This window comes from Rhinoraja longicauda, chromosome 26, assembly GCF_053455715.1.
Source record: "Rhinoraja longicauda isolate Sanriku21f chromosome 26, sRhiLon1.1, whole genome shotgun sequence".
Lineage (NCBI taxonomy): Eukaryota > Metazoa > Chordata > Chondrichthyes > Rajiformes > Arhynchobatidae > Rhinoraja > Rhinoraja longicauda.
This window is the reverse complement of record NC_135978.1, coordinates 1,601,329-1,626,806: the sequence shown is the minus strand read 5'-3', so window position 1 is coordinate 1,626,806 and position 25,478 is coordinate 1,601,329. Positions and strand designations below refer to the sequence as shown.

Genomic DNA, 25,478 nt, shown 5'->3' with positions numbered 1-25,478 from the left:
ACAGCACTGAGAACTTTGTTCAAACTCGACCGGCACCGCGTGCAGTGTTAATAATTGTCTCATAATGTGCTAGGAGCTTATCAGTAATCAATAAATAAAATCAATAGTACTTTATTATCGCATGTACCTGTCAGTAATAAACTAAATTTGTAGGCGTTGATGCTTTTTAATGGGATGTGGACAAACACTTCTTGATCATGTTGCTAGTTAGAAGGTATTGGTGAGACGTTTTCTTAGTCTCAGTCTTACAGCTGACCCTTTGAACCAATGAGGTCCCACTCAGATGCCCCATCTAAGCTGGTCACATGTGCCTGCATTTGGTCCATATCCCTCTCAACCTTTCCTATCCATGTACCCGTCCGTGCATGTGTTTTAAATGTTTCTATTGTACCTACCTCAACTACCTTCTCTGGCACCTCGTTCCATGCACCCACCACTCTGAGCGATGTTTCCCTTCAGGTTCCTATTAAATCTTTCCCTTTTTGCTTTCCATTAAACCTCTGGTTCTTGATTCCCCTACCCGGGGTAGGTAAAGATATGGAGCTGGGCTAAAGCACTGGAGATGAGTCATTTGGGTGTGCATTGGTAGAGCAGAGGAAGAAACAGGTGGTACTCACAAGTCTGAGATACTTGGAGAAGGGTAATGAGGGAAAAAAGTTAGCAGACATCAAAAAAGTCTGAATTTCTGCCTGTGCGGTATGAACATCAATACATCAAGCTGCTGTTCTAACTTTAAGTTTTTGCAGTCAGGGTTTTGTTTCTCTAGCCAGTCTGAATTAGGAATGCTGTTGATGTGCTTTTATGTTACCATGAGGTGTCTTTCAGTACAAGAGTATTTTAACACCAAATCCTGTGTAAAAGATTAGGTTACAAAACACCAAGATCTTTCCCCTGCTGAGCATTTGAATTTGCTTGTCTCCAACAATTAAATATCATTTCAGATCTCAAAATAGTAATAATTGAGTAATGGGAAAGATGATGCTGATGCAGCCTCCCATAGAAACATGCTGATGCAGCATGTATTTATTTTGATCAACAGGATTTCGGAACGAACAACCAAGCACTTTAGATTGGGAAATTGTATTCCTTGTTGTCTGGCTTTGTCTGAGCCACTATCTGTGTGCTGTGGTGCTTTGGTACAAACGCAGGTGGACTTGTGATGTTTTACGGCAACAGACAGGAGCTTCACAAGGTCATCAGTAACCTGACCTATGGAAATCCCACTTCACTCAAATACAGTTTTAAGCATTTTTCAAACTACCAATAATAAAATGTTTTGTGGTATTCATTAATGGCTGGTTGCAGTATATATTTAATTAGCTTAATTCTGGGTGGTACTAGACTGATAAATTAATGAAGTGAATTGTGAAGTGCATGTAGAACAATACCACATTGATAGTCTGAAGAAGGGTCTCGACACAAAACATCACCATTCCTTCTCTCCAGAGATGCTGCCTGTCCCGCTGAGTTACTCCAGCATTTTGTGTCTATCTTCGATTTAAACTAGCATCTGCAGTTCCTTCCTACACCACATTGGTAGTTATGGATGCCATAGAAAGTGGATGTGTGTGTCTGGCTGAGAAATAGGCTTGTATTGCAGGGAACGGAATCCCTGCCTGACCCAGGCATGCCCTGTATTTATGTTGATAGGATGGTGACAATATCTAGAAGATTATATGTTTTTTGCTGACTGCTTAAGTGGCAGCACAGTGGCGCAGCTGGTAGAGCTGCTGCTTCACAGTGCCAGGGACCTTGGTTCGTGACCTTGGATGCTGTCTGTGCGGAGTTTGCATGTTCTCCCTGGGACCTCGTGGGTGCTCCGGTTTCCACCCTCATCCCAAAAACATGCAGGTTTGTAGGTTAATTGGCCTCTCTAAATTACCCCTCGTGTGTAGGGAGTGGATGAGAAAGTGGGAGAATATCAAACTAGTATGAACAGGTGATCGATGTTCGATATGGATATGTTCAAGAGAGTTAGATTTAGCTCTTAGGGCTAATGGAATCAAGGGATATGGGGAGAAAGCAGGAACGGGGTACTGATTTTGGACGATCAGCCATGATCATATTGAATGGCAGTGCTGGCTCAAAAGGCCAAATGGCCTACTCCTGTATCTATTTTCAATGGACTAGGTGTGCCAAGGGCCTGTTTCCATGCTGTATCAATCAAAAAAACATTCCAGTCATTCACTGAATTGTGATCATCACATCTGCCATTTAATGTTGCACAGGTTTGTATTCTGCTGAATTGTGTAACTCTGGAGATATTGAGAAAAGAACGTGCCATTCTGGTCACTCAGGACACAGGCAACTGTTTGTAATGCAATGTGACTGAGGTGAAATGTGATATCCGGCTGATGGTTATCATGTGCCTGTGCTTCCGCTTGTTCTTGTGTAAACTTGTCCCCTTCTACACCTCCACCATTGCTGAGATGGAGGCATCACAAGGTTTGGGACTGGGACATTTGTGATATCATCTCCTCAAAATACACAATATCAAATTGTCTCTTCAACAACAAATAGGAAAAGATAAACACAAAATGCTGAAGTAACTCGGTGGGTTAGGCAGCATCTCTGGAGAAATAGGATGCTCTCCCGATCCATATTCTCTAGATCAAAATCCATGTTCTCCAGAGGTGCTTCCTGACCCGCTGAGCTACTCCAGCACTCTGTGAAACGTCACCTATCCATGTCCTCCAGAGATGCTGCCTGACCCGCTGAGTTACTCCAGCACTCTGAAACGTCACCTATCCATGTTCTCCACAGATGCTGTCTGACCCGCTGAGTTACTCCAGCACTCTGTGAAACGTCACCTATCCATGTCCTCCAGAGATGCTACCTGACCCGCTGAGTTACTCCAGCATTTTGTATCCCTCTTTGGTGTAAACCAACATCTGCAGTTCCTTTTCATTACATTTTGCACCTGCATCGTAGCCTTGCCATTTATAAATATTGAGACCTCTTTACTTTGCAACTGGAATTATTTATTGAATAATGATTTATTGAGAGGTAATAGTTTTCAATATGAGTTAGCAGGGGCTGTAATATATAAAGGGTCCGCGTGAGTGAATGTTGTCACTGTCAATGTTGTAAGGGGCGACACAGTGGCGCCGCGGTGGAGCTGCTGCCTTACAGCTCCAGGGACCCTGGTTTGATCCTGACTACGGGTGCTGTCTGCATGGAGTTTGCACGCTCTCCCTGTGACAGCGTGGGTTTTCTCCGGGTGCTCCGGTTTCCTCCCCCACTCCAAAGACGTGCAGGTTTGTAGGATGATTATATTTGGTAAAACTGTCAATTGTCCGTGGAGTGTTTTGGATAGTGTTGGTGCATGGGGATAGATGGTCGGCCAAAGGACTCGGGCCAAAGGACCTGTTCCCACCATGTCTCTCTTAAGTCTGACGTGTTCTGTTCAAAAGCACTCTTTAGATCGAATATAATCTATCTCCACACTTCTATCTGGAGATGCAACCTTGAGTGAATGGTTTGAGTGCTTTAATTTCTTTGCATCAGCTGGTATTCTATAAGAGGGTCAACACACAGCTTTGCATTAAAAAAGTTTTAGTGGACCAATTGCAACCTCCTGATGAGGAATGTATAACATTTCTTTCCTGTCCTGATTTAATTGTTGCTTTCCACCTTTCATGAAAATTAACTTGAGTTCTAATTCATTTTTACAAAAATGTATGATATTACTTTTTAATAAAGTAAGATTACTATCTTGTCTTCACCCTCCCCTTCTTTCTGCTAACTACCTGAGAACTGGCCCATATTTCCTTAATTGCTTAGAAAATGTAGGGTGGGGAGCAAGAGGCAGAACATTTAGTGCTTCTGTAAATTTAATATTGCATCAAGAGATATGTAGTAATTTTATTTTACGGACTGATTTGATGAGATATTTTGTGTCAAATTGAACCAATTTTTTCTTGCCTCCATATTAATTTGAGATTAATTGAATTATTGTCTGGCTCTAGGTTAAAATATTGTAGCAACAAGCCCTTGAAGAATGTGTGCAATCTTTTTTGAAATTCCAGAGCACAACAAGAGGAGTATTGTTGCTGGAATTCTTCAAATATTGAAACGTTCAAAAGCTTCTGTTTGTCAGTGGCATTGGACAGGGTTTTCAGGGAAACATGCCTTATCAGATTCCTGAAGAATCACTGTATTTTCAAGTGATTACTAACCGGGTTCAGCACTCTATGGAATATCTTTGTGGTGGCCGCGTTGTAACTTTGAACTTTTTACTCTTCTTCTCCATTAATGCAGCAAACAGAGGCACAATAAGCTTTGGCGATCCCATTCTGATGGCGACCTCTCTGAGCACCGCAAGAATAAATCTACCGTCAACTTAAACAGGAGGGACAGCACTTCAACTGCAGAGATGTCAACTGACCCACTTGCAGAACATTTATATAATCATCCATTTCTGAATGCCCCTGGTGGAATTTCACCCACAGTTAATGAGGGAATGAGAGAATTAAATTCCCGTATTAATGCGAAATATGAAAAGCCTACAAACTGCGACCCAGATCCCTTGCAGAACCGAATCTCTTCCGCACCCCTGCCAATGGCGGTTGCTTCTAGCAGTACCACTAAAGCTGTCAGTTGCACCTCTGATATAAATCTTCTTCGAAACTGTCACTCCGACAAGCCAGCTTCATCGCAACAGGAACTAACTTCAACTGAGCATCCCGTGATATTGACTACCTTGGGCGGTGAATTAAAAGGAGAAGATAGTTTAAGCTCCATTTCATCGCCATTGCCTGAATCTGCTGCTCCGCTGCAAGATCACACAGCTTGCCCGGAGCTCCCCCCTCCCGACTCCTCATCCAACGGAGATGCTGCAATCTGTAGCGGCAATGCCGATCGAATAGACTTCTTCAGTGCCAGAGAAAAATTCATTGAACTTTCACAGGAGAGTGGGGCACGAGTCCAGTCTCATGTGAAAGCTGATGAACCCGGAGGCTGCAGGCCAAGTGCCGTGAGAGCGGCTGTCCCAGACAACCCCGACAAAGAGCAGCGCCTTGAGAATGGTCTGGGCATCCTTCCCCAGGCACGAGACAAGTGTACGGACAGCGATGGGAAACCTACTGAGGTAAAGCTCACAAGTACACGCAAGCAACTGCAGATGCTAGTTTACAAACCAAACACAGTGCTGGAGTAACTCAGCAGCTCAGGCAGCATGTGGAGAACATGGATAGGTGACGTTTCACAGCAGAACCCTTCTTCTGGAGAAATGTCACCTGTCCATGTCCAAACATGCTGCTTAACCCACTGAGTTACTCCAGCACTCTGTGTCTTATTTTGTAAACCAGCATCTGCAGTTGCTTGTGGTTTTTTTGTAGTTAAAACCTATCACAATTAACTGCAGTTGAAGTAAGCAAAGATAATCTAAAATATTTATTTCATTGCAAAGAGCTACATTTGTCCCTGAACAAATACCATTTTTGTTCAAATTAAGCTCGTGTCCATTAATGTTTGAAATCTTTCGTATTCTGTTTCTGGCAGGTAGAGTTGCTGCCACACAGCACCAGAAACCCCGGGTCCAATCCTGACCCCGGATGCTGTCTGTGTGGAGTTTGCACATTCTCCCTGTGATCGGCTGGATTTCCTCCCACTTCCCAAAGACGTGTGGGTTACAGTTTAAATGGCCCTCTGTAAATTGCCCCTAGTGTGTAGGGAGTGGATGAGAAAGTGGGATAACATAGAACTCATTTGAATGGGTTGTCGGCGTGGACTCGGTGGGCCGAATGGCATCTTTCCATGCTGCATCTTTCAATTGATCAGTATGGTTTGGGAATGTATCGGGGCCTGGTACATTGATGTTGCAGTTTTGCCATTCTGCTTCTAGAACAGAATCTCATCATTCTGGGATGAATTCCAATCCTAAAACCCCTTGTTTGCCAGCTGTACACATATGGAGCACACTGAATACGGTTCCTCCGGGTATGTCGACTTAAGGGAATGAGTAGATGTGTTGGGTCTAGACCCTTCTTCAGACAGTTTGGAGTAGGGGGGAGAAAACTGGCAAAGGGAGGTGGGAGTGGGGCAAAGTGTGGCAAGTGATAGACAATAGACAATAGGTGCAGGAGTAGGCCATTCAGCCCTTCGAGCCAGCACCGCCATTCAATGCGATCATGGCTGATCACTCTCAATCAGTACCCCGTTCCTGCCTTCTCCCCATACCCCCTCACTCCGCTATCCTTAAGAGCTCTATCCAGCTCTCTCTTGAAAGCATCCAACGAACTGGCCTCCACTGCCTTCTGAGGCAGAGAATTCCACACCTTCACCACTCTCTGACTGAAAAAGTTCTTCCTCATCTCCGTTCTAAATGGCCTACCCCTTATTCTTAAACTGTGGCCCCTTGTTCTGGACTCCCCCAACATTGGGAACATGTTTCCTGCCTCTAATGTGTCCAATCCCCTAATTATCTTATATGTTTCAATAAGATCCCCCCTCATCCTTCTAAATTCCAGTGTATACAAGCCCAATCGCTCCAGCCTTTCAACATACGACAGTCCCGCCATTCCGGGAATTAACCTAGTGAACCTACGCTGCGAAGCAAGAATATCCTTCCTCAAATTTGGAGACCAAAACTGCACACAGTACTCCAGGTGCGGTCTCACCAGGGCCCGGTACAACTGTAGAAGGACCTCTTTGCTCCTATACTCAACTCCTCTTGTTATGAAGGCCAACATTCCATTGGCTTTCTTCACTGCCTGCTGTACCTGCATGCTTCCTTTCATTGACTGATGCACTAGGACACCCGGATCTCGTTGAACTCCCCCTCCTCCTAACTTGACACCATTCAGATAATAATCTGCCTTTCTATTCTTACTTCCAAAGTGAATAACCTCACACTTATCTACATTAAACTGCATCTGCCATGTATCCGCCCACTCACACAACCTGTCCAAGTCACCCTGCAGCCTTATTGCATCTTCCTCACAATTCACACTACCCCCCAGCTTAGTATCATCTGCAAATTTGCTAATGGTACTTTTAATCCCTTCGTCTAAGTCATTAATGTATATAGTAAATAGCTGGGGTCCCAGCACCGAACCTTGCGGTACCCCACTGGTCACTGCCTGCCATTCCGAAAGGGACCCATTTATCCCCACTCTTTGCTTTCTGTCTGTCAACCAATTTTCTATCCATGTCAGTACCCTACCCCCAATACCATGTGCCCTAATTTTGCCCACTAATCTCCTATGTGGGACCTTGTCGAAGGCTTTCTGAAAGTCGAGGTACACCACATCCACTGACTCTCCCCTGTCAATTTTCCTAGTTACATCCTCAAAAAATTCCAGTAGATTTGTCAAGCATGATTTCCCCTTCGTAAATCCATGCTGACTCGGAATGATCCTGTTACTGCTATCCAAATGCTCAGCAATTTCGTCTTTTATAATTGACTCCAGCATCTTCCCCACCACTGATGTCAGACTAACTGGTCTATAATTACCCGTTTTCTCTCTCCCTCCTTTCTTAAAAAGTGGGATAACATTTGCTATCCTCCAATCCACAGGAACTGATCCTGAATCTATAGAACATTGAAAATTGATCTCCAATGCTTCCACTATTTCTAGAGCCACCTCCTTAAGTACCCTGGGATGCAGACCATCAGGCCCTGGGGATTTATCAGCCTTCAGTCCCATCAGTCTACCCAAAACCATTTCCTGCCTAATGTGGATTTCCTTCAGTTCCTCCATCACCCTAGGTTCTCCGGCCCCTAGAACATTTGGGAGATTGTGTGTATCTTCCTCAGTGAAGACAGATCCAAAGTAACGGTTTAACTCGTCTGCCATTTCTTTGTTCCCCATAATAAATTCCCCTGCTTCTGTCTTCAAGGGACCCACATTTGCCTTGACTATTTTTTTCCTCTTCACGTACCTAAAAAAACTTTTGCTATCCTCCTTTATATTATTGGCTAGTTTACCCTCGTACCTCATCTTATCTCCCCGTATTGCCTTTTTAGTTAACTTTTGTTGCTCTTTAAAAGAGTCCCAATCCTCTGTCTTCCCACTCTTCTTTGCTATGTTATACTTCCTCCTTAATTTTTATGCTGTCCCTGACTTCCCTTGTCAGCCACAGGTGTCTCTTACTCCCCTTAGAGTCTTTCCACCTCTTTGGAATAAATTGATCCTGCAACCTCTGCATTATTCCCAGGAATACCTGCCATTGCTGTTCTACCGTCTTCCCTGCTAGGGCCTCCTTCCAGTCAATTTTGGCCAGCTCCTGCCTCATGCCTCTGTAATCCCCTTTGCTATACTGTAATACTGACACTTCCGATTTTCCCTTCTGCCTTTCCATTTGCAGAGTAAAACTTATCATGTTGTGATCACTGCCTCCTAATGGCTCTTTTACCTCTAGTCCCCTTATCAGATCAGGATCGGTGATAGGTGGATAGAGGTGAGGGCAGGGGTGATTGGGAGATGGGTGGAGATTCAGCCTTTGTCATTATCTCCACCCAGACTGAAGAAGGGTCCTGACCCAAAACCTCACCTGTCCATTCCTTCCACCGATGACCCACTGAATTCCTCCAGCATGTTGCATTTGTGCCAGACTCTAACACCTGCAGTTCCTTGTGTCTCCAATGTAGAAACATGCTTAAGAAACTCCCTATGTTTTCTTTAGTGTGATGAGATTTATATTGTTAATGAGGTAGAACGTAGGAGGCATTCAAATTAAGGTGTTTTCATTGTTTAATTGACTTTTATTAACTTTTTATAGATTTTATAAAGCATAATTTATAGAAATTAATCCTTATTGTCACACTGGTGGAAGATAATATTGATGTTTTAAGAATCCAATTATCTTGTCTTTCTGCAGGAAAATCTGGCATCCTTATCTTTCAGCAAGAAGTCTTCCTTAACCAGGTCCCAGTCTTTAAATGTCATTTCTGTGAAAGAAATAGTGACGGGAATAGAGTCCCACCAGAATACCGGGGTGTGCCAAACTAAGGCAGAGAATGTCACCAGTGCCCAGAGCCAGATGCCAAAGAGGAATACAGTCCATGAACTGTCTGCAGACTTCCACTGGCCTTCTGAAAATGGCACCCCTGCAAACGAAATGGGTGCAAGCGACTCGTTAATTGATGACGGTGACGTCAAGCAAAATGGCTGTCTTTGGGTAAACGTGCCCCTCAAGAGCTGTGATGACAACCAGGGGGCGACCTTGGAGGAGTCTGTGCAGGATGAGCTCTTGGGCCACCAACAGGTTGCTAAATGGTTCCCTGGGTCAGTTAGACGTGCGACCAAGGAGTTTGAGGAGCGACTGAAGCAAGAGAACGAGCATCAGTCGTCTGTGGCCACAGCATTGCCGCTGCGCAAACCTCGCACCGACGGAGATGGGGCTGGTGACGCTGCGGTGACAAACAAGAGTGGCGACGTCTCTCCTGACGACCGCTTATTGATGGATAAAGAACAGGGCACTATCACTAAAGACCAACACTTGCTACTCGAATGCAATGAACCTCTGAATCCAGAACCAGCCCCGAACCCGGAGATGCTGTCGAATGTGATCAGGCTCCCACTGCAATCCAAAGTAGAACAAGTGCAAACTGAGCCTGGCTCTTTGAGTGCTGTAGAACACAGGGTGGTCCATGCTTTTGAAACTTCAGAGGATTTTGATTCATACAACCAGCTTCCGAAGAAAATTGAGATCATTGAGTATACCCATATATTTAAATCACCAACTCCGCAAGTAGGCTTGGATGATAAGGGAGATGAAATGATGAAACGTGAATCTCCAGCAACGGATAGTCACCTTGCCAGACATTCTGCCACTGAAGATGAATCTCCATTGAAGGAAAATGAAGACACCAGCCAGTCTCCCGATGATCTAAGAATGGTAGAAGTTGCTTCCACTGATCCTCTGACACACCCACATCTTTTGCCATTATTGGATGCTGCAGATTTAGCCCCACAAGACAGCGCAGAAACTGAAGGAATGACCTTGCCGATTGCTAGCCCTTTGGAAGAGATAACTGATATCCCATCGGAATGTGAGACTGCTGCATTTCACCATCATAGTGCCCACTTGCCATTAGAAGAATCCCCAAGCCCAGTGCTCCACCTGGAAGGTGTCACCATGTCAAGTACAGATACTGACACAGAAATCCCGGACAAGGAAACTCTCCATTTGGAACTTCAAGATGACAGCCACGGAATGCCACATTTATACAGAACAGATGTCGGCTGCACAATACTCACCCCTGACGATTTAGAACAAAGCTTCAGCAGGTTTGACGAGAGTGTCCGAGAGATGCAGAAGATGCTAAGTTTCTCGTACCTTGATCACAATCTTCAGCACAGCTCCAACAATTACAGTCTAAACCATCTAAGTGGTAGCCTGCAGGCGGAGGAAATTGAAGCCAAGATAAGACGAGCTGGTCTCACGACACCGTCTCAGATGAAGCGGTCAGCATCGATCGCCAAGCTGGGTTGCCTAGAGCTCTCCACGGATGATTTGTGCAAGACCATGGATCCTACCACAGCACACCAAGCACTTTCTGATTGTGGGCAAGGCACAGCGTGGACTATGCACAGGACCGGGGAGGTGAGAACTGGGTGCACTGTGGAAGAGGAGCCCAACAAAAAAAAGTGCGTTTCCCTCTCTGTCCTCCATGACGTTGGACGGACGGAGGAAGGTGAAAGATCTGAGAGCACTGTGAAGAGCAAAGCAGCAGAGAATCCTCGAATACAACATGCCAAAGACAGCGAGCCAGCCCCTCATGGTTTAGTGAGGACAAGGCCGAATGTTTCACAGCTAGAGCCTTCTGACACAGACGCACCTTGTCTCACCCCATTGACACCTCCAACACCTCATAACCATCACAGAAATCATCCATTAAAGCAAATCAAATCAGAGGGCGGGAGAAAGCGGACTGCGAGTCCTCTGTACAACACCATGTAACTCTGTCAGTTTCTGGACAAGAGGCAGATTGCTTTATTCTAAGGGAACATGCACTTTACAATTTGTTTTCCATATGTTAAATGCGTGTTTTATTTTGTGATGACTGCATGTGAACCTTGGGCTTTCTGTAGTTGGCTTTGATTTGAAATTGTGCGGTTTAATCGCATTTTTAAGGAGCACAGCAACCAACGCAGGTCAAGTTTGCAATTCAGAAACCCCTTCTCCTGTTCCACATGCCTCTAAACTGAAATCAGGGAAACGCTGCTCTTTGCGATAAATTTCATATTGTACAAATTGAACTTTTTTGTAACTTTTGCATTACTTGCCATTCATAATGTGTTTGGTCTGTGATCCCTGATCCCATTGAAGGAAGGAAGACATGAGTGTAGTTGATCCTTGACCCCTTGGCATTATTCCCTCCCTTGTAGTGCAGGGAATGATGGAAGGCAGTAGGACACACTCACAACATGCACAAGGTCATTTCCATTACTGCTCTATTTTCTCTGCTGGCTGGTTTTCACACACACTGTTGGATGCATCATTTTAATCGACGCAATGTGCTGAAAATGTTCTTGGTTACCTTCAAAGTGAAATTGGTTTACATTTTTGTTTGTTAGTTTGTATTTTCCCTTTAAGATGGTCTTCTTTCAGGGTTAATGTGAATTGTTACTTGAACTCTGCATTGAGCAATTCCTAAGCCCTTCCATATCAGCGTTGAGAGGAATCCTCCTTGCAACTGGTATCTGCTCTTTATTACTCTGGATCCTGTCTGCAAAGTGCTGCCTTCTGGTTTGCACGCAGACGTAAACGCATCCGAGCCACAACAGGGAGTTACTTTTCAAAAACAGAATATCCTTCAAAGATACACCCTTTTTATGAATTTTATAAATTGCTGATATGGATTTATTTTTGCATTTTTGTTAAAAGCTGTTGATCTAAATTTATGATCTTTGTTCTTGCTTAATAAAACAACCCTTCCCCCTCTTTCCTGCCCCCCCCCCCACTTCTTGCTTGAAAGAACAATTTGATAAAGACTAAATTATTGAATTTAACTGGAATTTTCTTTGTTCCAGCTTAATAAAGTCCAACACGTGAATCCCCCGCTTCTCTCCCCCTCCATCTCCCCTCCCACCCCCCCCCCCCCCCTTTCCTTGCTTGAGAGTACAATTATTACATGAAACTGGAATTAATTGCAATATGCTAACTATTTCAATTTGGTGGGTGGTGAGGAACAGCAGTCTTCCTGGTTTCTGCAGACCGTCATGCTATGAAGACTAATATTGCTACATCTGATTGTAGTGATGTCCAAACTCCAGCTTGTACTGAACACTTGTGGCCAATAAGCTGAAGATGGCAGTAATATTCTTGCAATTATTCTCTCTCCCAAACACCGTTTCCCTGCATTCTCATCGTAACTTGTTGATGTTCTCTACTATATCCAGAGTGCACAGTTCTTTGAGGTGTAAGAATAGCTGCAAGGATTTTTGTATTGTGCATGTGAGAACGAACGCCTAGTTTTAAAACTATACCGAACATTTGCCGCTATTGGAAATGTGGTGTGGGTTACCTGGAAATAAGCATCCTTTTAACAAATTGAACAGTAAACTACTGGCACTGACCAAGCAGACATTTTGTCATAAGATTCAGCAAATGGTAATCATCTTGAGAAAATATTATTATGAGGAAAAAATTAAAAGTCTAAAACAAGATTTGGAACATTAATTAAAAATGTATTTACTATGTCATATTCTAAATTATACGGTAGAATTTCACATTCCTATTATAACTAGTGTTCTTTGTTTAATTCTGAAAAATAAACATGCAAAAAGATCTCCCTGTCCAACTTCCCATGTCCTGCAACTTTCTTGGAGAAACAGCACTGGGTTCAATCTCTTCCCATTGTACAATCAGGCGATCATTGAAGTGGGGCAGGTTGATCGTGCTCTCATCACTCCCTGTGCCATGGGCACATTCTACCCGTCACGGTAGCCCGAGTGTGGATCCCAGCATTCCTTATTCTACCGGCCTCAGTCCTCAGCTGCTTTAATGTGTAAGAAGGAACCGCAGATGCTGCTTTAAACCAAAGATAGACACAAAGAGCTGGAGTAACTCAGCGGGACAGGCAGCATCTCTGGAGAGAGGGAATGGTGTCGAAACATCATCTATTCCTTTTCTCCAGAGATGCTGCCTGTCCCGCTGAATTGCTCCAGCTTTTTGTGTGTGTCTGCTGTTTTAACATGCTGAACCGTGCTACATTTACACGACTAGGCTGCTGTTCTGTTTGACTTCACAATCCCTGTAGTTACGAGTAAATCGTTCCCAATGATTAGGCATGGGAATAATTTAATGAAACTTCACAAAAAATAGCTGGGATGTTCAGGATTGGGCTGTTACGTTGGAATTCCTTTAGGCCTTAATTCAGTCGTAACTTTCAAAAACAGCCTTGATGTTCACGGTAAGATTTGTATCAAAATCACCATCTGCCCATACCTGTAGTAATACTGCATTATCCACTTTTGGCCCATATTGTAAATTAAGGGCAAACAAGTTCAGGATTGGGCTGTAACGTTTGAATTCCTGCTGTCCTAGTTCAATCGTAACTTTCAAAAACATACTCCCCATCGCTGTGGTAATACTGCATTGTCCACTTTTCATTTAAATGACAGCCCCCATTGTAAATTAAGAGAGAATTGACAAGCTTGTGTATTTTGCCTGGAACATGTGAAATAGTGCAACAGCAGACCAGACAGGAAATCATTGCTCAGTTTAAACATAGGTGTCATACCAGTCTGGGCCCTGCTGTTGGAAAGTTATTTTTTAAGCCACTGCTGTTAACGACTTTTAAAGGGCATTTTTGTACAAAGTGATTACATGTAGGTCTTTTATAACTGTGGTCATTATTGTTTACATTGTGAATATTTGCGCTGTACATTTTCTGAAATTGTAGATGTAGCCAGTGTGCTCCTGCCTTGGCAGTCGGTTTTCATTCATTGGTTTGTAATTGTGAAACTGATTTTTACACTTTTTTAAAAACCAATGTACATTACGTGACTGCATGTGTCATATAGAGGGGAGGGGGGTGGGGGGACGACGGGAGGGGACGGGACGGGGGAGAAGCTTCATTCTTAATTGTTTTTGTAAGCCAGTAATGAGTATCACAGTTTTTTTTAAATCAGGTGGTATGTTTTCATTAGCCTTGTATATCGTCACTACCATATAAATGTGACTTTCACAGTCAAGGACATATGGCACAAGACAAGACAGTGCCTTCTGATGAATTAGGAGCACATAACATTTGAAGAAGATCAGTTAGCGACGTTTGAGATTGGGTTTTTATTCCACAGCCTCTGTCGCTAATACTGGTTCCCAATTCGTAAGTCCTCACATGAAGTTTGATCAGTCCACCTGGCCAGAGGCAGTGTCTGGCCCTGCTCCCACTCTCTGTGTTAGACTGTTACTCATGATGGGGTATTCCGCTGTACAACAGATGTTTATTGCGAGTGTGCTCAGTTGCTTAATGTGAAGTAATGCACTGTTGTATGAAGTACAATGTTCTTGTTACAAAATTAATAAATTTTTATTTTGGAGAATGGGTTTCTTATTTTTGGAATACATGGAATGTTAGAGATGTAAAATTGCAAATGTAAGCACTATACGGCTGTTCAGTTAATATATAAAATAGGAAGATTTAACACTGGTAATAATCATATTTCAAGCTGAAAGATGAGCCATTTTGTTTTATTATTGTTACACTTCAGGCTCTTTTTTATTCCAGTTCAGTTAATTTATTGTCATGTGTATCAAAGTACAGTGAAGCTTTTGCATGCTAACCAGTCGGCGAAAAGACGATGCATCATTACAATGGATCCATGTACAGCGTATAGATAGGTACCTGATAAGGGAATAATGGTTAGTGCAAGTTTAAACTTGCAATGTCTAACCAAGGATAGTTCTAGGGTCACCAATGACGTAGATAGTAGTTTGTATCCCTTGATTCCATTAGCCCTAAGAGCTAAATCTAACTCCCTCTTGAAAACATCCAGTGAATTGGCCTCCACTGCCTTCTGTGGCAGAGAATTCCACAGATTCACAACTCTCTCAGTGAAGAAGTTTTTCCTCATCTCAGTCCTAAACGGCCTACCCTTTATTCTTAAACTGTGAGCCCTTGTTCTGGACTCCCCCAACATCGGGAACATTTTTCCTGCATCTAGCCTGTCCAATCCTTTAAGAATTTTATATGTTTCTAGAAGATCCTCTCTCATCCTTCTAAATTCCAGTGAATACAAGCCCAGTCAACCCATTCTTTCAGCATATGTCAGTCCCACCATCCTGGGAATTAACCTGGTGAATGTACACTTCACTCCCTCAATAGCAAGAATGTTATTCCACAAATTAGGGGACCAAAGTTGCACACAATACTCAAGGTGCGGTCTCACCAGGGCCCTGTACAACTGCAGTAGGACCTCCTTGCTCCTATACTCCAATCCTCTAGCAATGAAGGCCAACATGCCATTAGCTTTCTTCACTGCCATGCTTCCTTTCAGTGACTGATGTACAAGCGCACCCAGGTCTCGTTGCACCTCCCCTTTTCCTAACCCGATACCATTCAGATAATAATCTGCCTTCCTGTTCTTGCCACCAAAGTGGATAACCTCACATTTATCCATATTAAACTGCATCTGCCATGCATCTGCCCACTCACCCAACATATCTAAGTCACCCTGCAGCCTCATAGATCCTCATCGCAGCTCACACTGCCACCCAACTTTATGTCATCCGCAAACTTGGAGATGTCACATTTAATTCCCTCATCTAAATCGTTAATATATATTGCGGTATCCCACCAGTCACTGCCTGCCATTCTGGAAAGGACCCATTAATTGCTACTCTTTGCTTCCTGTCTGCCAACCAGTTCTCTATCCATGTCAATACCCTACCCCCAATACCATGTGCACTAATTCTGCACACTAACCTCTTGTGTGGGACCTTGTCAAAAGCTTTTTGACAGTCCAGATACACCACATCTACTGGCTCTCCCTTATCCATTCTACTTAAGACAATAGATAATAGGTGCAGGAGGAGGCCATTCGGCACTTTGAGCCAGCACTGCCATTCAATGTGATCATGGCTGATCATTCTCAATCAGTACCCCGTTCCTGCCTTCTCCCCATACCCCCTGACTCCGCTATCTAGCTCTCTCTTGAATGCATTCAGAGAATTGGCCTCCACTGCCTTCTGAGGCAGAGAATTCCACAGATTCACAACTCTGACTGAAAAAGGTTTTCCTCATCTCCGTTCTAAATGGCCTACCCCTTATTCTTAAACTGTGGCCCCTTGTTCTGGACTCACCCAACATTGGGAACATGTTTCCTGCCTCTAACGTGTCCAACCCCTTAATAATCTTATATGTTTCGATAAGATCCCCTCACATTTATCCATATTAAACTGCATCTGCCATGCATCCGCCCACTCACACAACCTGTCCAAGTCACCCTGCAACCTCATAGCATCTTCCTCACAGTTCACACTACCACCCAGCTTTGTAGCATCTGCAAATTTGCTAATGGTACTTTTAATCCCTTCATCCAAGTCATTAATGTATATTGTAAATAGCTGCGGTGTTACATCCTCAAAATTCCAGAAGATTAGTCAAGCATGATTTCCCCTTCATAAATCCATGCTGACTTTGACCGATCCTGTCACTGCTTTCCAAATGCGCTACCATAACATCTTTAACAATTGACTCAAGCATCTTTCCCACTACCGATGTAAGGCTAACTGGTCTATAAGTCCCCGTTTTCTCTCTCCCTATCTTAAAAAGTGGGGTTACATTGGCTACCCTCCAGTCCACAGGAACTGATCCAGAGTCAAGAACACATAGGAAAATGATCACCAATGCATCCATGATTTTTCTAGGGCCACCTCCTTAAGTATTCTGTGATACAGACCATCGGGTCCTGTGGATTTATCTGCCTTCAGTCCCAACAGTTTACCCAACACCATTTCCTGACTAATGTGGATTGCCTTCAGTTCCTCCCTCCCACTAGATCCTCGGTCCCCTAGTATTTCTGGGAGATTGTTTGTGTCTTCCTTAGTGAAGACAGAACCAAAGTACTCGTTTAACTGTTCTGCCATTTCCTTGTTTCCCATTATAATTTCACCTGTCTCTGATTGTAAGGGACCTACATTTGTCTTCACTAATCTTTCCCTTTTTACATATCTAAAGAAGCTTTTAGAGTCCGTTTTTATATTCCCCACAAGCTTTCTTTCATGCTCTTGTTTCTCCCTCTTAATTAACCCCTTTGTCCTCCTCTGTTGAGTTCTAAATTTCTCCCAGTCCTCCAGTTTGCTGCTTCCTCTAGCCAATTTATATGCCTCTTCCTTGGATTTAACACTATCCTTGATTTCCCTCGTTAGCCACGGTTTAACCGCCTTCCCTGTTTTTTTTTTCGCAAGACAGGGATGAACAACTTTTGGAGTTCGTCCATGCGGTCTTTAAATCTTTGCCATCGCATCTCCACCATCAACCCTTTATGTATAAGGTTCAGGACCCCAGTCTCTGAAATAACCATGTCACTTTCCATCCTAATGCAGAATTCCACCAATTTATGGTCACTCTTGCCCAAGGGGCTTTGCACAAGATCGCTAACTAATCCTTCCTCATTACTCTATACCCAGTCTAGGATGGCGTGTCCTCCAGTCGGTCCTTCTACATATTGGTTTAAAAAACCATCCCATATACATTCCAGGAAATCCTCAGCGCTGCTACCAATATTGGTTGGCCCAATCTATATGTAGATTAAAGTCATGCATGCTAACTGTGCATCGGGACTTCCGTGGCCGATCGTAGGGTGGGCTTCGCCCCCTGCGGCCGGGACTCTGGAACTCCCACCCGGCCCGAGCCGGCAGATCCGTTCCCATGGCTGACCTCCGAGGACGACTTTGCGGGCCGGTATCTCGACCCCTGGGCGGACTTGGCGGAACGTTCCGGTACGGTTGGACTCGTCAAGGAGGCCGTGACCTCTGTCGGTCCGGCAAAACGGATAATCCGGCAAGGATCTAGAACCAAAGGTGCCGGAAAACCGGTGGTGGATCTACATGTGATTTCCAGCACAGTGCAGACATTTTTTTCATTTTGTCATCTGACTCCCTCTATTGGTGAACCAGCTGTACAGCAGTCCGAAACAAAAGAACTATAGATGTGTAAGAAGGAACTGCAGATGCTGGTTTAAACCGAAGATAGACGCAAAGTGCTGGAGTAACTTTGGGTCAGGCAGCATCTGTGGAGAACATGGACAGGTGACGTTTCACAGAGTGCTGGAGTAACTCAGTGGGTCAGGCAGCATCTGTGGAGAACATGGATAGGTGACGTTTCACAGAGTGCTGGAGTAACTCAGCGGGTCAGGTAGCATCTGTGGAGAACATTGATAGGTGACGTTTTGGGTCGAGACCCTACTTCAGACTGATTGATGCAAGCGTTAGAAAGCTGGAAAAGAGGTGGGGCAGGGAAGTACTTTAGCTTTCCGGCTCAGTAGCTGCATGATAGGTCTGCAGATGCCTCAATGCATCACTAATCACGCTGAGAATTGTTGCAAGGGAGTGGCATGGTGATGCAGCGGTAGAGTTGCTGCCTCACAGCTCCAGAGACCCGGGTTCCATCCCGACTATGGGTGCTGTCTGTACGCCGTTTGTACGTTCTCCCCGTGACCTGCTCCGGTTTCCTCCTAAAGATGCACAGATTTTTTGGTTAATTGGCTTTGTTAAAAATTGTAAATTGTCTGTGGTGTGTATAGGATAGTGCTAGTGCCAGGGATCGCTGGTCAGAACGGACTCAGCTGGACGAAGGGCCTGTTTCCGCACTGTATCTCTAACGTCTAAAGATTTTATTTTTCCACAAAAGTGGGAATTACAGAGACATGGCTACAAGAGGACCAGGGCTAGGAACTGAATATTCAGGGGTACACAACGTATAGAAAAGACAGACAGGTGGGCAGAGGGGGTGGGGTCGCTCTGTTGGTAAGGAATGATATTCACTCCCTTGCAAGGGGTGACATAGAATCAGGAGATGTAGAATCAGTATGGATAGAAATGAGGAATTGTAAGGGTAAAAAGACCCTAATGGGAATTATCTACAGCCCCCCAAACAGTAGCCTCGACATAGGGTGCAAGTTGAATCAAGAGCTAAAATTGGCGTGTCGCAAATGTAATGCTACGGTGATTATGGGAGATTTCAACATGCAGGTAGACTGGGAAAATCAGGTGACATGGCGGGACAATAGGTGCATGAGGAGGCCATTCAGTCCTTCGAGCCAGCACCGCCATTCAATGTGTTCATGGCCTAGTCGCTCCAGTCTTTCAACATCTGACAGTCCATGTAATTCTGTTTACTACCAGGAGATGGCGGTGTCCGACGTTTTGTTTTGCTGCATTGTGATCTTACCTGGAACATTAACAAATTGAAAATGTGTCTCTATAAACTCTTTGATGTTATTGTCTGATCTGGCAATTTGTTCATGATTTAGTCAGTGCTAGACAAGCTTGAATTAGAAGCAGGTGATTCTGGCTATGCCAAATGGGTCAGGTGTATTTTAGTTTATAAAAGGACAAAGGAGTAACTCAGCGGGTCAGGCAGCATCTGTGGAGAACATGGATAGGTGACGTTTCACAGAGTGCTGGCGTTACTCAGCGGGTCAGGCAGCATCTGTGGAGAACATGGATAGGTGACGTTTCAGATCGGGACTCTTCTTCAGACCCTTCTTCTTCCTATCCATGTGTTCTCCAGAGATGCTGCCTGACCCGCTGAGTTACTCCAGCAGTCTGTGTCTACCTGAGAATAATCACTGTTGGGATGGGTTGGGGCAGGTGGAACGTAAGACACAAAGGAGAAGACGTGGGTTGTCCTGTGCCAGGTGATGTCTGGAGATGGCGGAAGGGGAGATGAATAAAAGCAGAGAGTGAGTGAAGAAAAAGCAGTGAAGCAGGAATACAGAACGATGGCAGATTGCCCAAAGCTAAGGACACACACAGAGTTGTACAACCCTGTGATGTTCTGGTACAGGTAGGATTCAGTAAGTGGGAAATGTGCAGAAGAGATTCACCGGGATGTTAAGAAAGAACTGGTTTAAATTGATGGTAGACACAAAATGCTGGAGTAACTCAGTGGGTCAGGCAGCATCTCTGGTGAGAAGGAATGGGTGACGTTTCGGGTCGAGACCCTTCTTCAGACTGATGTCAGGGGAGTGGGCGGGACAGAGATAGAATGTCGTTGGAGACAGTAAGACTGGTGGGAGAACTGGGAAATGGGGAGGGGATGGAGAGAGAGAGGGAAAGCAAGGGCTACTTGAAGTTAGAGAAGTCAATGTTCAAACCGCTGGGGTGTAAACTACCCAAGGGAAATATCAGGTGCTGTTCCTCCAATTTGCGCTGGGCCTCACTCTGACAATGGAGGAGGCCCAGGACAGAAAGGTCAGTGTGGGGATGGAGGTTGCTCAACAATTTAAAGTCTTTTCAGGTGAGGCAGAGGTTCACCTGCACCTCCTCCAACCTCATCTACTGCATCCGCTGTTCCAGGTGTGGACTCTTCTACATCGGCGAGACTAAACGCAGGCTCGGCAATCGTTTCACTGAACACCTCTGATCTCCCGGCCTAAACCTACCTGATCTCCCGGCCTAAACCTACCTGATCTCCCGGCCTAAACCTACCTGATCTCCCGGTTGCTCAACACTTCAACCCCCCCTGCCATTATTGTGGTGGACAAGATCATGAGGGGCATGGATAAAGTGGACACTCACTGTCTTTATCCCAGGGGAGAGGATTCTAAAACTAGGGTTAAGGTGAGAGGGGGAAGATTTAAGAGGAACCTCAGGAGCAACGTTTCCATTCAGAGGGTAGTCCGTATCTGGAACGGGCTGCTAGAGGAAGCTGTCGAAGCAGATACAATTATGACTTTTAAAAGGCATTTGGACAGATGTTAGGATAGGAAGGGTTTAGTGGGATACGGGCCGAATGCGGGCAGGTGGGACTAGCCCAGTATGGCCACTTGGTCAGCAAGGACAAAGTGGGCCGAAGGGTCTGATTCTGTGCTGTACAGCTCTGTGACTCACCAACAGTAAGGAAAAGTGCTTTGAGTTTGAGTTGAGTTGAGTTTATCATCACGTGTACCGAGGTACAGTGACAAGCTTGTGTTGCGTGCTAACCAGTCAGTGGAAAGACAACACATGATTACAATCGAGCCGTCCACAGTGTACAGATACATGATAAAGGGGAATAACATGAGTAACGTTTAGTGCAAGGTGACGTCCAGTAACGTCTGATTATAGATAGTCCACGGGTCTCCAATGAGGTAGATGGTAACTCAGGACTACACGCTGGATGTTGGTGGGATGGTATTGCCGACTTTGAAAAAGTTCTCCTCCTCTCTCTGACGAGAGTTCTGCAACGACCCCCCCTCCCTCCCCCCCCCCCCCCGCTCCCCCCCCCGCTCCCCCTCTGTGATCCCTCACACTCCCCAGCTCTACAACCACGTCCCACATCACCGTCTACGTCTCTCGTGTCCCTCTCCCCGCACTCAGTCTGAAGAAGGGTCTCGACCCGAAACATCACCCATCCCTTCTCTCTCAAGATGCTGCCTGACCCGCTGAGTTACTTCAGCACTCTGTGAAACGTCACCTATCCATGTTCTCCACAGATGCTGCCTGACCCGCTGAGTTACTCCAGCACTCTGTGAAACGTCACCTATCCATGTTCTCCACAGATGCTGCCTGACCTGCTGAGTTACTCCAGCACTCTGTGAAACGTCACCTATCCATGTTCTCCACAGATGCTGCCTGACCCGCTGAGTTACTCCAGCACTCTGTGTCTATCTTCAGTTGCCAGACTGTTCAATTGGTTCAGTTGTCCACTCCGTCCAAGACCCGCACAAAATTGCAGAGGATTGTGGACGCAGCCCAGACCATCACACAAACCAACCTCCCTTCCATCAACTCCATCTACACCTCACACTGCCTCGGCAAGGCCAGCAGCATCATCAAGGACCAGTCTCACCCCGGTCACTCCCTCTTCTCCCCTCTCCCATTAGGCAAGAGCTCCAGAAGTGTGAAAACGCACAGCTCCAGATTCAGGGATAGTTTCTTCCCGGCTGTTATCAGGCAACTGAACCATCCTACCACAACCAGAGAGCAGTGCTGAACTACTATCTACCTCATTGGTGACCCTCGGACTATCCTTAATCGGACTTTGATGGCTTTATCTTGCACTGAACGTTATTCCCTTATCACGTATCTGTACACTGTAAATGGTGTGTAGTCTTTCCGCTGACTGGTTAGCACGCAACAAAAGCTTTTCACTGTACCTCGGTACACGTGACAATAAACTAAACTGTCTCCTGTAACTCTAGGAAGAAACTAGTGAAGCTTGTTATTGTGGCAGTGGATCTCAGTCATAAAATAAGAAATTAAGAAGGTTTTGAGGGCAGACTGTGGGGGGGGGGATGAAACATGTAATTGGTTCATTGATTCTAGAGTATCACAGCACTCAACAACAGAGTGATGGGTGGGTTATGGCAAGCAGATTCACTAATGACGTCTCCCACGGTGCCTGTAGTCAATCCAGAGATACACCTCATCTTGCATTGATTATGTGAGATTAATTATCTGTCAATCTACTGACAACAAGCTGCCTTACCCCAGCACCGTGTCTCAATGACGACACCATCTATTACAGATTGTGGTGGCAATGATGGTGATATTTCAGGAATCACTAGAGTCAGGAGTGGTCGTAGATGATCGGAAAGCTGCCAATATTGACCCCACTGAGCAGGGCAGAATACTGGGAAGTGTAGGCCGGTCAATCTGACCGGTGGTTGGTAAGATTTTACGGTCCATTATAAAGGATGAGGTTACGGAGTACTTAGAAGCTCACGATAAACTAGGCTGAAGTCGGCGTGGCTTGGTGAAGGGGAGGTCTTAATAATAATAATAATAATGCATTACATTTATATAGCGCTTTTCATATACTCAAAGACGCTTTACAGGGATTTAGAGAACATAGGGAAGTGAATAAATAGATAAATAAGTAAACGAACAGAGAAAGGAGACAGTTGGTGAGGTGACCTTCAGTGGTTGAAGGCAGTACTGAACAGGTGAGACTTCAGCGATGTTTTGAATGTGGTGAGTGTGGAGGAGTCTCTGACGGTTTGGGGTAGTGTGTTCCATAGGGTGGGAGCAGCGATGGAGAAAGCCCTGTCCCCCCAGGATCTGAGTTTGGTCCGGATGTGGGGGGATAGGAGATTGGCAGCAGCAGAGCGGAGGGTGCAGGTGGGAGTGTGCCTGTGGAGGAGGTCGGTCAGGTAGGATGGGGCCAGGTTATGGAGGCCAGGTTATGGATGGAGCCAGGTTATGGACGAATCTGCTGGAATTCTTTGAAGATGTCAATGGCAGGACAGACAAGGGAGAGCCAGTAGATGGTGTTTACTTAGACTTTCAGAAAGCCTTTGATAAAGTGCCACACGTGAGGCTGCTAAGGAAGATGAGATGCCGCGGTGTCAAAGGGCGGATACTTGCATGGAGAGCAGGCTGGCTGGATGGCAGAAGGCATCGAGTGGCAATCAAGGGGATATTTTATGGTTAACTGCCAGTGATTAGCGGAGTTTCACAAGGGTCCGTGCTGGGGTTAGGAGGGAGAGATAGATCAGCCATGGTTGAATGGTGGAGTAGACTTGATGGGCTGAATGGCCTAACTCTGCTCCTATTCCTTATGGCCTGTTGACCTATCGCTCAGCAGTGTAAAGACCAGAGTGACGTTCAGTCACGGGCAAGGCCGGCACGGTGGTGCAGCGGGTAGAGCTGCTGCCTCACGGCGCCAGAGACCCGGGTTCCATCCCGACTACGGGCGCTGTCTGTACGGAGTTTGTACGTTCTCCCCGTGACCTGCGTGGGTTTTCTCCGGAAATCAGGACAAAGGAGTTTGTGACTCAGTTATCTGAAACTGGATGGTCCTGTGATGTGTGGCTTTGAGTTGTGGCAGAGGGATTGGGGAAGGAGGGGGGGAGGTAGGTATGTGAGAGAGTTAAACAGGGGGGGGTTTACACAGAGATGGAGATACATGACCCAGCGGTCACGGCCCTGACCCCACAACACTTTGGGTCAACACCATGAGGTCAGGTCTGGAAACAAGATGCAGTCACCTACCGCCATTCATTACCTCCCTCCCTCCCTCCCTCCCTCCCTCCCTCCCTCCCTCCCTCCCTCCCTCCCTCCCTCCCTCCCTCCCTCCCTCCCTCCCTCCCTCCCTCCCTCCCTCCCTCCCTCCCTCCCTCCCTCCCTCCCTCCCTCCCTCCCTCACTCACTCACCACCCACCCCTCCCTCACCACCCACCCCTCCCTCCCTCCTTCTCCCTCCTCCCTCACTCACCCTCCCCCTCCCCCCCTCCCCCCTCCCTCCCCCAAATGCAGAGAAGGATCCAAATCTCACATCCTGAACAGTGTTCATAGTGATACTGTGGATTCGGGGGGGGGGGTAAAGGGGGGAAGGGTCTCGACCCGAAACGCCCCCCATTCCTTCTCTCCAGAGATGCTGCCTGTCCCGCGGAGTCACTCCAGCACTTTGTGTCAGTGTCTGTGTCTGTGTGTCTGTGTGTCTGTGTCAGTGTCAGTGTCAGTGTCTGTGTCAGTGTCAGTGTCTGTGTCAGTGTCAGTGTCTGTGTCTGTGTCAGTGTCTGTGTGTCTGTGTGTCTGTGTGTCTGTGTCTGTGTGTCTGTGTGTCTGTGTCAGTGTCTGTGTGTCTGTGTGTCTGTGTGTCTGTGTGTCTGTGTGTCTGTGTGTCTGTGTGTCAGTGTGTCTGTGTCTGTGTGTCTGTGTGTCTGTGTCTGTGTGTCTGTGTGTCTGTGTGTCTGTGTGTCTGTGTGTCTGTGTGTCTGTGTGTCAGTGTGTCTGTGTCTGTGTGTCTGTGTGTCTGTGTGTCTGTGTGTCTGTGTCTGTGTGTCTGTGTGTCTGTGTGTCTGTGTCTGTGTGTCTGTGTGTCTGTGTGTCTGTGTCTGTGTGTCTGTGTGTCTGTGTGTCTGTGTCTGTGTCTGTGTGTCTGTGTGGGCGCTGCTGTCAGTGAGGTTGTCATTGTTCTGTGTGGGACGGGACAATGATCATCTCACTGTCTCCTGGGGGGGTGAGAGAGGGGGGGGGTGAGAGAGGGGGGGGTGAGGGAGGGGGGGGGTGAGAGAGGGGGGGGGGTGAGAGAGGGGGGGGGGTGAGGGAGGGAGAGGGGGGGGCTTCAGTGTTTCTGGGAGCTGCAGAGCCTGGATCAGTGACACATCCCCCCCCCCTCCCCTGCCCGTCTCTCTCACGCCCTCAGCTCCCCCTCTCTCCCCCCCTCCCTCCCTCCCTCTCTGTCCCCTTCTCCTCTCCTCTCCCTTTCTCTCTCTCTCCTCTCTCTCTCTCCCTTTCTCCCCCCCCTCCCCCCCCCTCTCTCTCTCTGCGGCTGGGATCTGTATTTGGACCAAGCCCTTCATTGCAAATCTGCAGACGGGCGCTGCCCCTCCCCACGCTTTGGTAAGTAGGGTCACCTCCTCATTACCTGC

The 25,478-nt window shown here is 46.1% G+C and overlaps 2 protein-coding genes across 4 annotated transcripts in view; both read left to right on the top strand.

Annotated features, from left to right (window-relative positions):
- Nucleotides 1-13,976, top strand: part of ssh2b (slingshot protein phosphatase 2b) — a 137,220-nt gene extending 123,244 nt beyond the window's left edge. For all 3 annotated transcript variants that reach the window (XM_078422612.1, XM_078422611.1, XM_078422613.1), the window contains 2 exons: nucleotides 4,261-5,089; nucleotides 8,824-13,976. In XM_078422612.1, coding sequence (XP_078278738.1) covers nucleotides 4,261-5,089; nucleotides 8,824-10,908 — 2,914 coding nt within the window. In that variant the 3' untranslated portion in view covers nucleotides 10,909-13,976. The remainder of the gene's footprint in view (nucleotides 1-4,260; nucleotides 5,090-8,823) is intronic.
- Nucleotides 13,977-25,377: 11,401 nt separating this feature from the next.
- The window catches only part of LOC144606549 (coronin-1C-like), an 80,808-nt gene continuing 80,707 nt past the window's right edge, over nucleotides 25,378-25,478 (top strand). The window contains exon 1 of the mRNA XM_078422804.1: nucleotides 25,378-25,449. The gene's annotated coding sequence lies outside the window, so the exon portion shown is untranslated. The remainder of the gene's footprint in view (nucleotides 25,450-25,478) is intronic.